Below are 13,517 nucleotides of genomic sequence, written 5' to 3' on the forward strand. Positions count from 1 at the left end.
TGGAAAAATACAAAAAGCTTAATGGGGCAAGTCCTCAGCATTAGCAGCGTCCGCCTGGTCAGCTTTCCTCTTGCTAGACTCGGCCTTAGCTGCATCCTTTTTCGATGCCTTGTCCCCAAGTGGCACGAGCGCCACTATCGGTTGCTCATCCCCATCCAAGGCCTCCTCCAATGCCTCGTCCTCAGCAGCCGCCAGGATCTCTTGATTATAAGTTTCAGAGCACTGGCGATAAGTTTTTTCCCACGAGGCAAAGTCGGCACTGGGGAAGAGGCGGCTCCATGTCATGCGCTGGATCTGAGAAGAGTCTTCCATCATCTCTCGGACGAGCTCCCGTTTTTCTTGCTCAGCCTTGGCCGAGAGCTCTTCAGTTAGACTCTTCTCCTGGGTCACCAGGCGTTCCTTTACGTTAGCCAAGGACTTCTCCATGGCTTCGTAAGACAGCATCTTTTGGCGGAGAGGCTTGAGCTCGGCCTTCAGATTGGTGACGGTCGCCTCCAGTTCGCTGTTCTTCTTCTGGGCCGCCTCTAACTCGGCCCGGATGGCGGCGGCAGCCTGCGCCTGATAGTAAAGAATATCAATTGTCAGAGTTTCATTTTGGGCAATTTGAAACATTGCCTTATCACAGTTAGAGGCGGCCATAGCCTTGGCAGCCTTTACCTCTTTGTTTTTCCGATCAAGCGGTTTGCGCAAGCCGTTCACTCGGAGCAGGGCCTAAGTAAAAAGAAAGCAGGCGTCAGTTTCCAACAAGATAACAGGCGTCCTGGATTATAAATACTCAAAGAAAAAATGTTAAGGATACCTCAGCAAGGACTCCTGCAATACCATCAAGGTCAAGGGTGCCGACACCCCTGACCGCCTCCCTCTCAGATGGAGGAACTGCTTTGATCATGGACTTGGCAACCTCTACCAAGTCTGGCTCCTGAGGGCCGGCTGCATCAAGTGTTAAAATAAACAAGTTAGACCTAGTCAAGAAGGAAGCAAGGGTTAGAGCTTTTACAAGGAATTTGTCCATACCTCTAGGCGGCCCCGCCGGAGCTTTGGAAGAAGTGGCCGGCTGCTTCTCAGCCGCCACTGTTTTCCTGGAAGACCCAGGAGAGCTAGCAACAGTCGTCCTCCGGGCCTTGGGGTCCGGCTGTTGCGAGGTTGAAGCTCTTGGAGTGCCCGACTGAAAAAAAAAAAAAAAAAAAAGTTAGCATATGTATCAACTACAACTCCAACAAGAGAAAGGTTCAAAGCTCACCAAGGGTGCCCCCTTGTTGGGGGAGTCGGCATAGGACTGCTGCATGACAGAGGCCCGCAACATGGCCGCCGCAGTATTCGATGCAGTAATTTTACTCATAGCGTCAGCTGCAAAAAATAAACAACAGAGTTAATAAAAATCCTAAGCAAGATGTAAAAAGCAGAGTATTTGTCAAGCCGGCTACCTCTAGAGCACCGACTGCTAAGGCCACAGGCGGCCAGAAAGTACTCGTCATAGAGCCACTTGAAGCTCGGGACGCAGTTAAGGGGTACTTGCTCTCGTACCCCTGAGGTAGAGTTCACCCTAGTCTCTACCTTGAAGAGTCCTTTGTCCAGGATCTCTTCTTTAGCCTTTTGGGGAACAGGCGGCATGCTGCGGCCGCCTGCAAGAAGAGGCGGATCCCTGTTCCACTTATTGAATCGTTTGTTCAGCTCTTTGTCTGAACTCTCAATGATCAGGAAGGTGTTCCGCCAATCCTTCCATTTGTTCGCTTTACCTCTCGTCATGAGGTAACCCCTGTGGCTTGTTATTTGATACCAGCCGGTACCGCCTGACTTTGGGGTCCGGCTGAGATAATTCATGTGGGCGAAAGCCTCGAAGCTAGGCTCCACCCCATACATTTCGCACCCGGCCACATAGCCGAGTACGTTTACCCAAGAATTGGGGGCTAACTGCCATAACCCCAGATCGTACCCATCCAAGATCCGCTGAACAGCCGGATGTAATGGGAAGCGCAGTCCAGCTTTGATGGCCGCCACATAGCAGCCAAAGCAGCCGTCATCGTAGCTGGTACCAGCCGGCCAGACGACAGTATCTTCTGGATCCGGCACGAACAATAAAAACCCAGGGCCCATTCTGTGGTTAGCTATAAAACTCTCCACTTTGTCTTTCATCAGTGTGATCCGGCCCCGGGGTACCATGCTATAGTAAGGGGTGTTCTCCTCTCTGTAAGAAGCAGACGGCTCGGCCCAGTCGCTTCCCTTCTCAGCCGCATGAGAAAGTCTCGCCTCTTGTAGGCGGCTGTTTCTCTCTTCTGAGCCTGGAGAGACGTGGTCAGAAGAACTAGAGTCAGACTCGTCCTCTGACGAGTCTGAAGAGGACGACTCCTCCCCTCTCCCAGAGGGGCCCGCCTCCTCTCCCTTAGAAGGAGGAGAAGAAAAGTCAGACATATCAACGGTGAGATGGGACGGGACCACCTTGGCCCCCCCCTCCGAACTCTCGGCTTGGCAGCCGCTTTGTCTCATTTCTACATCTGGCGCCTGGTCAGATGTCTCGCTGATGGGCACCCTTTGGGAGGAGCCGTCCGAATTTGATATCCTGGCAGTTTGTTTTGTTCTGGCCATCACGTTCTGCATAGACACAGATACAGTCGGACTTTGTATAAAGGGCAAAGATGGGTCCAGAAGAGGGCAGGCGGCACTCCTAGTCCTAGATTCAGCCGTCCCCGGTGACCGGCTGATCACTAACTTAGGGCGTGTCGTGTGCTTCCATGGTGCCATTTCAAATAAATAATAAATAAGAAAAAAGTTAAGAGAAAGAGAACCGACGGTTACCTGAACGAGTGTTGGTTGAAGAAATTCTGAAATCCTTTGCAAACGGCTTGTCAGAGCAGGCGGTAGGCAACAAGAGTCCAAATTGTCAGAGCAAGTTCAGGGGTCCGACTGTTTTCCCAAAGTTCTCAAATGTGAAAATGACTGAAGTCAACACTTCCTTATATAGGCAAAGTGAGAAGGCGAAAGGTCGCTTCTAAATTCAAAATTTGGGCGGGAAAATCTCTCGGCCATCTGCATGGTGACACCTGTAGCAGACCGTCGCCTGTCACCATGCGACACCTGTCACAGGTGACATGTGACCAGTCACGTGCCACCTGTGAGGGGCAAATGATTAGGGGATTTTTATCCACCAATCGCTGTCTGACAAGTGGACCAACCAGGTTTCTCCATGTGTCCTCCATGTGGGCCAATAGGAGCCTGCCACGTGTCAGTCACAGATTCGTCCTCTACGGACCAGTTGAGACACGCCACGTGTCCACCCATGCCAAATGGGAAAACCCGGCCACCAAGGCCCAATCCTGTTATGAGGCCCAGTCAGCCCAAGGTTTACCCTAAACCTAAGATTGGCACGCTTCCCGAGGCTATAAATACCTCCCTTAATCCTCATTAAGGAGAGGATACGGAAGTTAACTCGCATAACAGAGATTACTCACATTTATCACTCTCACCTAGAGAGACCTAATCACATTCTAATCACATTTATTTCCGCATTTATTACTCCTTAATCAGGTACTAACTTGATCGTCGGAGGCGGAGCTCCTACCACAAGGAGTCTTCGTTGTTTTGCAGGTACAGGCGTCCGGTTCCAGTCTTGGTGTTGTAACTCTCCCGAAGGACATCAGAAAACCCCGAAACAGACCTCAAGTTAAAAAAAATTTAGACCCCAAATATAATATTTTCCAAAAAGTTGGACCCCTTTATGATTTTAACTCAGTAAATTTATATTGGGAGAATGAGAGTGTGCATGTTCGAGAAATCAACGTAGAAATATCATCACCATCACATAATTGTAATTCATGAGAGGGAGAAATCATGCATATAGCCCATTTAAAAAAAAAAAAAAAAAAAAAATTAAGAATGCATGATTATGAAGGGATTATAATTAATAAGTGAGGAAATGGCAGTATAATTTGATCAGTCAACAATTAGTTGTTCAAAATTCTTCTTAATTAGTTGGTTTAAGCTAAAATTAAAAGTAATTATCCAATGATTACAATCATTATCTATCAAGCTATCCTCTAGACCTCTAGTCACGTGGGACTGTATCAGCAAAGCTGCGTGATTCACCTTACTTTAGTTTAATTTGTTTAAATTATAGATTAGATTACATTAATGTTAAATAAAATTAATGAACAATTAATCTTAAGATTAGTAAGGCAACTATATATATTTTTTATAATATGGTAGAAAGAGGTACTAGTGGCTTCCCTTCAAAAAAAAAAAGGTACTAGTGGCTTATTAAAATAGTACATAATTAAGCTAATAGAGTAACAGTACAGGTAATTAAGATATGTTATGTACTTCAAAGAGGGAACGTGCATGGTGGCCTGGATACGTACCAAATTCTAAAAACATCCTTTTTAACCAACAATGTTGTAAGTTGTTGGCACAACATGACACATAAGAGTACGATAGGAATCACTTTGAGATGGGTGAATAAGATTTTATGCCTTTTAATTAGGTTAATGATTCAAATGGTGAAAAATAGACGTACATCATCATCTAAAATTGGATGAGTGTTTGTTAATAGAACATTAAGAACATTCATCGATTAATGTTGTGGATGTGTTGATGTTAGAAATCCAGAATATTCTATACTATTCTGTAATGTTCTGTAAATCTCTCCTCTTTCTATACTTAGGATAATTAAATCAAATCACTCTGATTTTTAGAGTGATTACAGGCTGTGATTAAGGAGTGATTACAGACCGCAATTGTAGCCCAATTAGGCAAGTAGAACTTGTATAAATGCTGTAACCCGAGCATTTTTGAATACATAGAAAACCATTGAAAACCTTAAAACAGTGTAGTTTATTTTTAAGTTGGTATCAGAGCCAGGTTCGTTTTTCCGGTAATCGGAGACGATCAGGCAACATCATCTACCATGGAAACAGACAACAAAGAGGTTGTACAACAACCAGTGACCATGGAAGCTTTAATGCAACTTTTATCAAAGTTAAACACCACTAAAACAACCACAGACATTCCAAATCAACCCATCCAAATCCCAGAAAAACTAAACCATAAAAATTTTATGAAATGGTCCAAACTGATGCAGTTGGAACTCGAAGGCAGGGGGAGGCTCAGTCATATCACAGCCTCACCACCGCTGCCTGAGGACCCAGAATACACCAGATGGACTCAGCGGGACTCGTTGGTAAAGTCATGGATTATCGTAAACATTGATCCAGAACTGCAAAATCAGTTTTTGGATTACCCAACCGCAAGAGACTTGTGGAAGGGGATTGAAACTTTGTACGGAGGCAGCAAAGACGGACTCCAAATCTTCGACCTTACGGTCCGAGCAAACAAGATGCAGCAAGGGATAGACCCAGTAGAGGTCTATTATAGCAAGTTAACAGCAATATGGAAGGAAATTGATAGAAGAGTTCCTAATCCAATGACTAGCCCAAATGACAAAAATACCTTTAATCGAATAACCCAGAACAACAGGTTATACCAATTTCTTGCCGGACTTGATGACTCATTCGACAAAGATCGGAGGGACATCCTCAACAGAGAACCCCTTCCAACCCCTGAAGAGGCGTTCGCCACCATCAGAAGAGAAGTGGCTCGCCGCGGAATCATGAAATCAACCGGAACAACCACCCCGATTTCCTCATCTACCCAATCATCGGAGATCGGCAGTGGTTTTGCGGCCAAAGGAAGGGCAGAGAAACCGGTTTTCCGGCGAGAAGATGAAAAATCGGGACTCAAGTGTACTCATTGCGGCGGTACTCGCCACACCAAGGATGGATGCTTCAAAATAATAGGGTACCCGGAGTGGTGGACTGAACGAAAGAAGAAAGGAGGAAGAGGTAGTACCGGTAAGGCAGCTCTGAGCACCGGCGAAGCACCAGCGACAGGTGAAGGAGGAGTAACGGCAGCAGCAGCCACCACTGCTACAAAATCAGGTTTGAAAGAAAATAAAGAAGAAGGTATGAAGGATAAAACCTTAGACTCCTATTTATATGACTACAAAAATCAGGAGAGTATACCTCTTAAAAATTCATTTCAGCCCATTTGTGTTAAGCCCAAAACCGTGGACCTAGAACAACAGAATGAGCATGTGGACTTAGAACAGAAATTTAGTGAACCTACCCATTCAAACTCTCATAAAAAATCTGTTGGCTTAATGTGCAAACCCAATAAAAATAATAGGTGGATTTTCGATTGTGGAGCAACAGACACTATGACTTTTGATATCGATGATCTCGAAAAAATCCATACACCAAAAAAGGACCATATACAAACAGCCAACGGAGAGGTAATTAAAACAAAGGGGTCGGGTGTTGTCAAAATTTCTGATAACATCAAACTACCTAATTGCCTCTTTATACCGGACTTATCCCATAAATTACTTTCTATTAGCCAATTGACAAAGGACTTAAACTGTATTGTTCTTATGAATTCTCGTGGACGTACTGTTCAGGATTCTCGGACAGGGAAGATTATTGGGCATGGTACTGAAGAAGGCGGACTGTATTATGTTACTCGGATGCCTCAACATGGTAAAGCAGCGCTTGTTCGCGGGACGGTTGAACAACAGCTTTGGACTTGGCATAGGCGTTTAGGTCATCCGTCTCTTGGGTATTTAAAAAAACTCTTCCCTTCCCTTTCGAGTTCGAATTTTGTTTTTGATTGTGAGGCTTGTATTGTTGCAAAGAGTCATAAACATTTTTATCCAAGTAGTACGAGTCGAACTGATAAACCGTTTATTTTAATCCATTCTGATGTATGGGGTCCAGCTCCAGAGTTTAATAAACATGGTTTTCTATATTATGTTACCTTTATCGATGATTGCACTAGGATGAGTTGGGTTTATTTTCTTAGAAATAAGTCTGATGTCTTTAACACCTTTGTCTCCTTCTACAAAATGGCCCAAACACAATTTCAAACCCAAATTGGAATTCTCAGGTCTGATAATGGAACCGAGTATAAAAACATTGATATGGAAACCTTCATCCAAACAAATGGCCTTATTCACCAAACCACATGTCCTGACACTCCACAACAAAATGGAGTAGCAGAAAGAAAAAACCGAACTCTCCTGGAAATGACTCGGGCCATGATGATAAAATCTTTTGTTCTTGCTTATTACTGGCCTGAGGCCATTTCCACAGCCAATTACCTCACCAACCGCCTACCTACAAAAAGCCTACATTTTTCTACTCCATTAGACACCCTTAAAAACCATGTCAGTGTTCCTACTGCCCACTCATTACCACCTAGAGTCTTCGGTTGTGTTGTGTATGTACATCTACCCAAACGGAATAGAAATAAGCTAGAACCACGGGCTGTCAAGTGTGTCTTTGTGGGGTATGGAACTAACCAAAAAGGATACCGCTGTTACGACCCAGTTGCAAACCGATTGTATACTACTATGGATTGTGACTTTGTCGAAACAGAATTTTATTATCACCACCTTCGATCTCAAGGGGAGAGCCCTAGTGAGGATCTAAGCTGGTTGGTCTATCCAGAACTGAATGTTCCTGACCCAAAAGAACAGGTAGGCAATACCGCCGAGGCAACTGATAACACTATACAACTCGATCTTCCTAATATCATGCCTACTAATCCAAACATGTCTGAGTCTCCAGTTCAAAATGAAATAGAGGTATGTACACCAGAATCGAGCCATATTTCTGAGTCTAGGTCACCTGAATCTACTAATGTACCTTCTGAAAGTGAAAATGTAGTACCAGGTGCAAGGGAAGATCAGTCGTTGAGTCCTGTACATGGCAGGTATGAGTTGCCACCAAGGAGCACAAGAGGTGTTCCTCCCAAGAGGTATGATCCAGAATTTGAAGCCCAAAGATCAAAATATCCTGTGAGCAAGCCAGGAGAGGGAAATCTATCCCAAGGAGTAAAGAGCTATAGTGCAGCCTTATACTTTGAAAGCACTCCCGCCACAACAGAAGAAGCTCTTAGAAGTAAAAACTGGAAATCAGCTATGGAGGAAGAAATAAATGCACTGGTCCGAAATAAGACTTGGGAAAAGTGTACCCTACCTACTGGGAAAAAACCCGTAGGCTGCAAATGGGTCTTTACAATAAAACGTAAAGCAGATGGCAGCATTGAAAGATATAAAGCAAGGCTGGTAGCTAAAGGGTACACACAAACTTATGGGATAGATTATGATGAAACTTTCTCTCCAGTAGCGAACTTCAACACTATCAGAGTGGTTTTTTCAGTTGCAGCGAACAAAGATTGGCCCCTGTATCAGTTCGATGTAAAAAACGCATTCCTTCATGGAGATCTTTCTGAAGAAGTCTATATGGAAGCTCCACCAGGGTTCTCACATGGCTTTGGTAAAGGTGAAGGTTGTAGACTGAAGAAAGCCTTGTATGGACTGAAACAATCACCAAGGGCGTGGTTTGGAAGATTCACTGTGGCAATGAAGAAGGTCGGATACAAACAAAGCAATGCAGATCCAACCTTGTTTCTCAAAAGAAGAGGTACTGCAATTACCTGTCTTATCATATATGTTGATGATATGATAATAACAGGAGATGATACAGAAGAAATAGAGCAATTGAAGGAGAAACTTTTCAAGGAATTCGAAATGAAGGATCTTGGAAATCTTAAGTATTTCCTGGGAATAGAGGTACTCAGGTCAAAAAGGGGTATCTTTATATCTCAAAGGAAGTATATCCTGGATTTCTTGACAGAGACAGGTATGATAGACTGTAAACCAGCCGACACTCCTATGGTTATGAACCATGGGCTCCAGATTATTGAAGGAGCTAAATCAGTAAATCAGACGCAGTACCAGAGACTCGTTGGAAAGCTAATATATTTGTCTCATACTCGGCCTGATTTAGCTTATACAGTTGGAGTTGTTAGCAGATTCATGCATAAACCACAGAAGCAGCATCTTGAGGCAGTTTACCGAATTCTGAGGTATTTAAAAGGGACTCCTGGAAAGGGAGTTATTTATGAGAACCATGGCCATTTAGATCTTCACGCCTTTACAGATGCAGATTGGGGAGCAGATCGTGACAGTCGAAAATCGACTTCTGGTTATTTGACTTTTGTGGGTGGAAATTTGGTTTCGTGGAAGAGTAAGCTACAAAAGGTAGTTGCTATGTCGAGTGCTGAAGCAGAATTTAGGGGAATTGCAAAAGGAATTACTGAAGTGCTATGGATCAGAAAACTCCTAAAGGAGCTTGGGTATGCACCAAAGAAAAGTTGTAAGTTGTACTGCGACAATATGGCTGCCATACGCATATCTGAAAACCCGGTCCAGCATGATCGAACAAAGCACGTGGAAATTGACAGACACTTCATCAAAGACCATCTAGATGGAAAAGTGATAACTCTACCTTTTGTTCGATCAGAAGATCAACTAGCAGATATCTTAACTAAAGCTGTTTCTACACAGGCGTTTGGGAAAGCATTGAGCAAGTTGGGTGTTAGAGATCCTACCATCCAACTTGAGGGGGAGTGTTAGAAATCCAGAATATTCTATACTATTCTGTAATGTTCTGTAAATCTCTCCTCTTTCTATACTTAGGATAATTAAATCAAATCACTCTGATTTTTAGAGTGATTACAGGATGTGATTAAGGAGTGATTACAGACCGCAATTGTAGCCCAATTAGGCAAGTAGAACTTGTATAAATGCTGTAACCCGAGCATTTTTGAATACATAGAAAACCATTGAAAACCTTAAAACAGTGTAGTTTATTTTTAAGTGTTGACTATGCTAGTTATACTCGTAGCATATTCACAAGTGTATCGGCTCATTGATATCCATACTTATGAACACATTGTTTTAAAATCTACTATCAGACTAGCTTATTAGATTTTGCTATATATATCCGTAACATCATACCAAGGCTTAAATTATCAATGGATGAATTGGAGAATTCAAACATGACTGTTCTTATGACGCTTATTATTGAAACAAGCAATTTCGAGCTCAAAACTCGGCTCGAACTCTATAATTAACGTCAAACCAATTTTGAGAAATATTTTCAAGTTCGAAGAGATGCAAGTTGGAGTTTACATACAGTGAGATTAAATCAAACCAATTCAAGTCGAGCCATACATTTATTATATTTTCGTCGTAACTCATAAGTAGAACGAATACGGCGTAAGTACTTCATATCCGTTGACTTTTGCCTTTTGAGCATATTTACAAAGCTAAAATTACTAATAAAGCTAAAATGTGATAGTAACATGGACCACGATGCCTAATTTAGTGGGTTGATGCATGCTTGGGGTTGACTAGTTCTTACTAATTAAAACGACATCTTAATCATTTAGTTCTCCCCAAAATAAACTCACCATATTGGCTTGGTCATAATAATAATAATTAAGCTCATACCTAGCCAAAAACTATAGGGAACAATAATATTAACCCGATTATCTTTTCATTTTTAATAGAATTTTATGTCAAAAACAACCTAATAAAACTCAGATTTTGTGAGAAACTACATAATAAAAAAATATTGTAAGAACTACCTAAAAAAAGATAATATGTTGTAAGAAATTACCTAACAAAATATAAAATGGTCTATAAAATACTACTTTTCCCGGAAATCCACCCTTGACCCACATCAAAACACCTCCAAAACCACTGCTTTCACCCCAAAACCAACACAACCTACTTGAAATTGCCTCCACCACCACCTCTAAGGCTCTAACCCCAACCAACATCCCAAATCATGAAACTACCTCACTAACTCAGAATATCCTCTAACCACTCCCGAAAATAACCTTACCACCTTGAAACTCAACCCTTGTGGTAGATTCGGGGGTGTTTTGAGGTGGGTCTACACCATAAAATTAGATTAACGTTGGAAATTAAGTCAAAAGGTAGTATCTTACAACATTTTGCTTTTTATTAGGTAATTTCTTACAATATTTTATTAGGTAATTTCTCACAAAATTTAGGTTTTATTAGGTAGTGTCTCATAAAAAGCTCTTTTTAATACTTGTAAAATTAATATCAAATATTTATCATTGAGATATAATTGAATAAGATATCACATCACTACCGTTCAAAAAAAAAAAAAAAAATATATCACATCACTATATTTATCTAGTCATCTAGTATATAAATCACCAGCAAACACGGTAATTAAAAAAACCAAGAAAGTATATACGTAGTATACAATACAACAAATTCAAGTGTAGGATGACAAAGTCAACAGCTTTAGACATAATGTAAACAGAAAGAATACTTGACGCCATTGCACACGGAGACTTCTTGGAAACCAGCAACACCAATATAGGCAATATTATTTATTAAAACTACCCAAAAAATTAAAAATTACGTGTACGTTTATATACTTAATTTACCAAATTTTTTTACAGCATTTTGAGACTATACTTTATAATCCTAACTTGTACATTTAAAAGGTGATATCACCTTAAAAAAATTTCATATCTATTTGTCAAAAAGGAAAAAAATATTAATCAGAAAGAATTTTTTAATTTCTTTCTTTAAAATTCCTTTCTTCCATAAAATTATTTAACCTTTTTAATGCAATTTCTAGTGTATGTTCACTCATATTTGCAAAACAGACCCTGAACCACCCAGGTTCAGAACAATGACAGGATGAACCAGGTGAAATGTTTAGCTTCACCTCATCAACAATTGATCTCCATAACTCTAACTCACACTCTCGTGTCGGGTTTTCGAGGAATGGACTTAAATTCATCCAACAAAACAACCCTGCATTTCCTTCCAAACATTCAATCCCGGCTTTCCTTAGCCCCTTGATGATCAAGTCGTAACGTTTCCTTAGCCTTTCTCTGTTAGTCCTGATGTAATTCGCGGTAAATTTTTCATCTGACAGCATTGCAGCTAACAGATACTGAGTCTGAGATGATACTAATGTAAAACTAGACATTCTTCTTGCAGTAGTAACAACCTTATCATTGTAAGAATACAATGTTCCTACTCTGAAACCGGGTAGTCCAAGATCCTTTGACAGACTGTAGACAATGTGTACTCTCTCTGCATCTCTGAAGTTTCGAGCTTCGAGTACTTCTGCAATACTGGTAAAGTCTTCAGGGGAGAAAACAGAACCTGAGTAGATCTCATCTGATACAAGATGGATGTTTTTACGCGAAACAAAGTCCAATATCTCTTCCAACACTTTTCTGTTAATAGTAGCACCTAAGGGATTCGACGGGTTTGTGATCAGAACTCCTCTTACTTTCATTTTCAGAGCTTCTGCTCTGCTGTATGCATCCTCTAATGCTTCAGGAGTCACCTGAAAGCCGTTTGAGCTGTCGCAATGAATTGGGACAATATTTACTCCAGTTCTCCACCTCAAATCTCTATCAAATCTGAAGAAATAACAGAAAAGTATGATTAGTTTACAAGAACAATTGCACAAATAAATACTGCACTCGATTATATAATTCGTGTTTTAAAGTAGGGTTCGATTTCTTACCCTGGATAATAAGGAGTTGGGACTAATAGAGCATCTCCAGGGTCGGCGATAATGAAGGTTAAGAGTTCGTTTGCAGCAGTAGCTCCTGCAGTTAGGACTATTCTGTTGTAATCAAACTTTACTTTTCCTCCTCTAATTTGTTCCATGAAACTAGCCATTGCCTTTCGAAACGATGATAGTCCATGGTAGTCTTGAAATAATGCATTTTCTCGAAATCCAGCACTTTTTGCATTCCCCCAGCTACTCGATTCTGAGTGTTGTTCTAAGTACTCTTCCAGAATATCGAAAGAAACCTGTTCAAGAAAAAATAACAAGCACAATGAGCAACCAACTTCGACAAAAAATTTTCCTTTAAAAAAAAATACTGTATTGTTGTACACTTTCATTTTATTTCAGTTCTTGGGTTTTTGTTGAAACTACTTACTTGATTTTCAGCTAGTCCCATCTGAATAACACCGGTGGGATTCGTTATTTCCTGATAAGGGTCATCATCATACGCTTTCCATCCAGCGAAATAAGGAGAGTCTTCACCATGTGTATCAGAAACTGCAATTTTCGACAGCTCGACGGAAGCTGCTGGTTGCTCAAGCTCAAGAATAGCCATGGCTTAACTTCAATACACTGAAGGTGTAAGTCTATAAAGATGAAAAATGTGTCGTAGGAGAGAAACTTGTTATACTACCACGAGATAGGTAGAGAGAGTTCGATAAACTGTTTGATGGAGATTAGAGAGTAAGAGCATTGGTATATATAGGTAGGGTTTAACAGAAGACAAGTTCTCTACAACTAACAAGTTAAAGGCAATAATAAAATATATGCAAGAAAAAAGAGTGAAGAGACCAATGATTGATTAGTAATGTAAGCAAGATCAAATCTTAACTTTTACATAATAACGCTTTTTATTTGTCATGACAACTGTAGAGTTGCAGTAGTCTCTGAATAAGATCCTATAAAATTTGGTGGTTGAGCTCACTGACTCGTTTTCCAAATTTTCGTGGTTACACCATATATGTAAATTATTGTTCTACCATAGTTTTTTTTAAAAAAATTATTGTTTTACCATTTATAATTTATTAGGTTACGCTTATTCAC

General features: G+C 41.0%; 1 protein-coding gene across 1 annotated transcript; it reads right to left on the reverse strand.

Annotated features, from left to right (window-relative positions):
• Positions 1–11,453: 11,453 nt before the first annotated feature.
• Positions 11,454–13,029, reverse strand: LOC110716696 (1-aminocyclopropane-1-carboxylate synthase 7-like). The gene is made up of 3 exons (XM_021895339.1): positions 12,850–13,029; positions 12,426–12,718; positions 11,454–12,318 (listed from the first exon to the last, which is right to left on the reverse strand). Exons 1-3 carry the CDS (start codon positions 13,027–13,029, stop codon positions 11,454–11,456), a joined length of 1,338 nt encoding a protein of 445 aa, XP_021751031.1.
• Positions 13,030–13,517: the final 488 nt, after the last annotated feature.

The sequence above is a fragment of the Chenopodium quinoa genome, unplaced genomic scaffold (genome assembly GCF_001683475.1).
Source record: "Chenopodium quinoa cultivar QQ74 unplaced genomic scaffold, ASM168347v1, whole genome shotgun sequence".
NCBI classification, from domain to species: domain Eukaryota; kingdom Viridiplantae; phylum Streptophyta; class Magnoliopsida; order Caryophyllales; family Amaranthaceae; genus Chenopodium; species Chenopodium quinoa.

Coding starts and splice junctions, on each gene's coding strand:
- LOC110716696 (XM_021895339.1), bottom strand. CDS start 13,029: ATGGCTATTCTTGAGCTTGAGCAACCAGCAGCTTCCGTCGAGCTGTCG. Junction 12,719..12,849: donor TGGGACTAGCTGAAAATCAA/GTAAGTAGTTTC, acceptor TTTCTTGAACAG/GTTTCTTTCGATATTCTGGA. Junction 12,319..12,425: donor CCAACTCCTTATTATCCAGG/GTAAGAAATCGA, acceptor TTATTTCTTCAG/ATTTGATAGAGATTTGAGGT.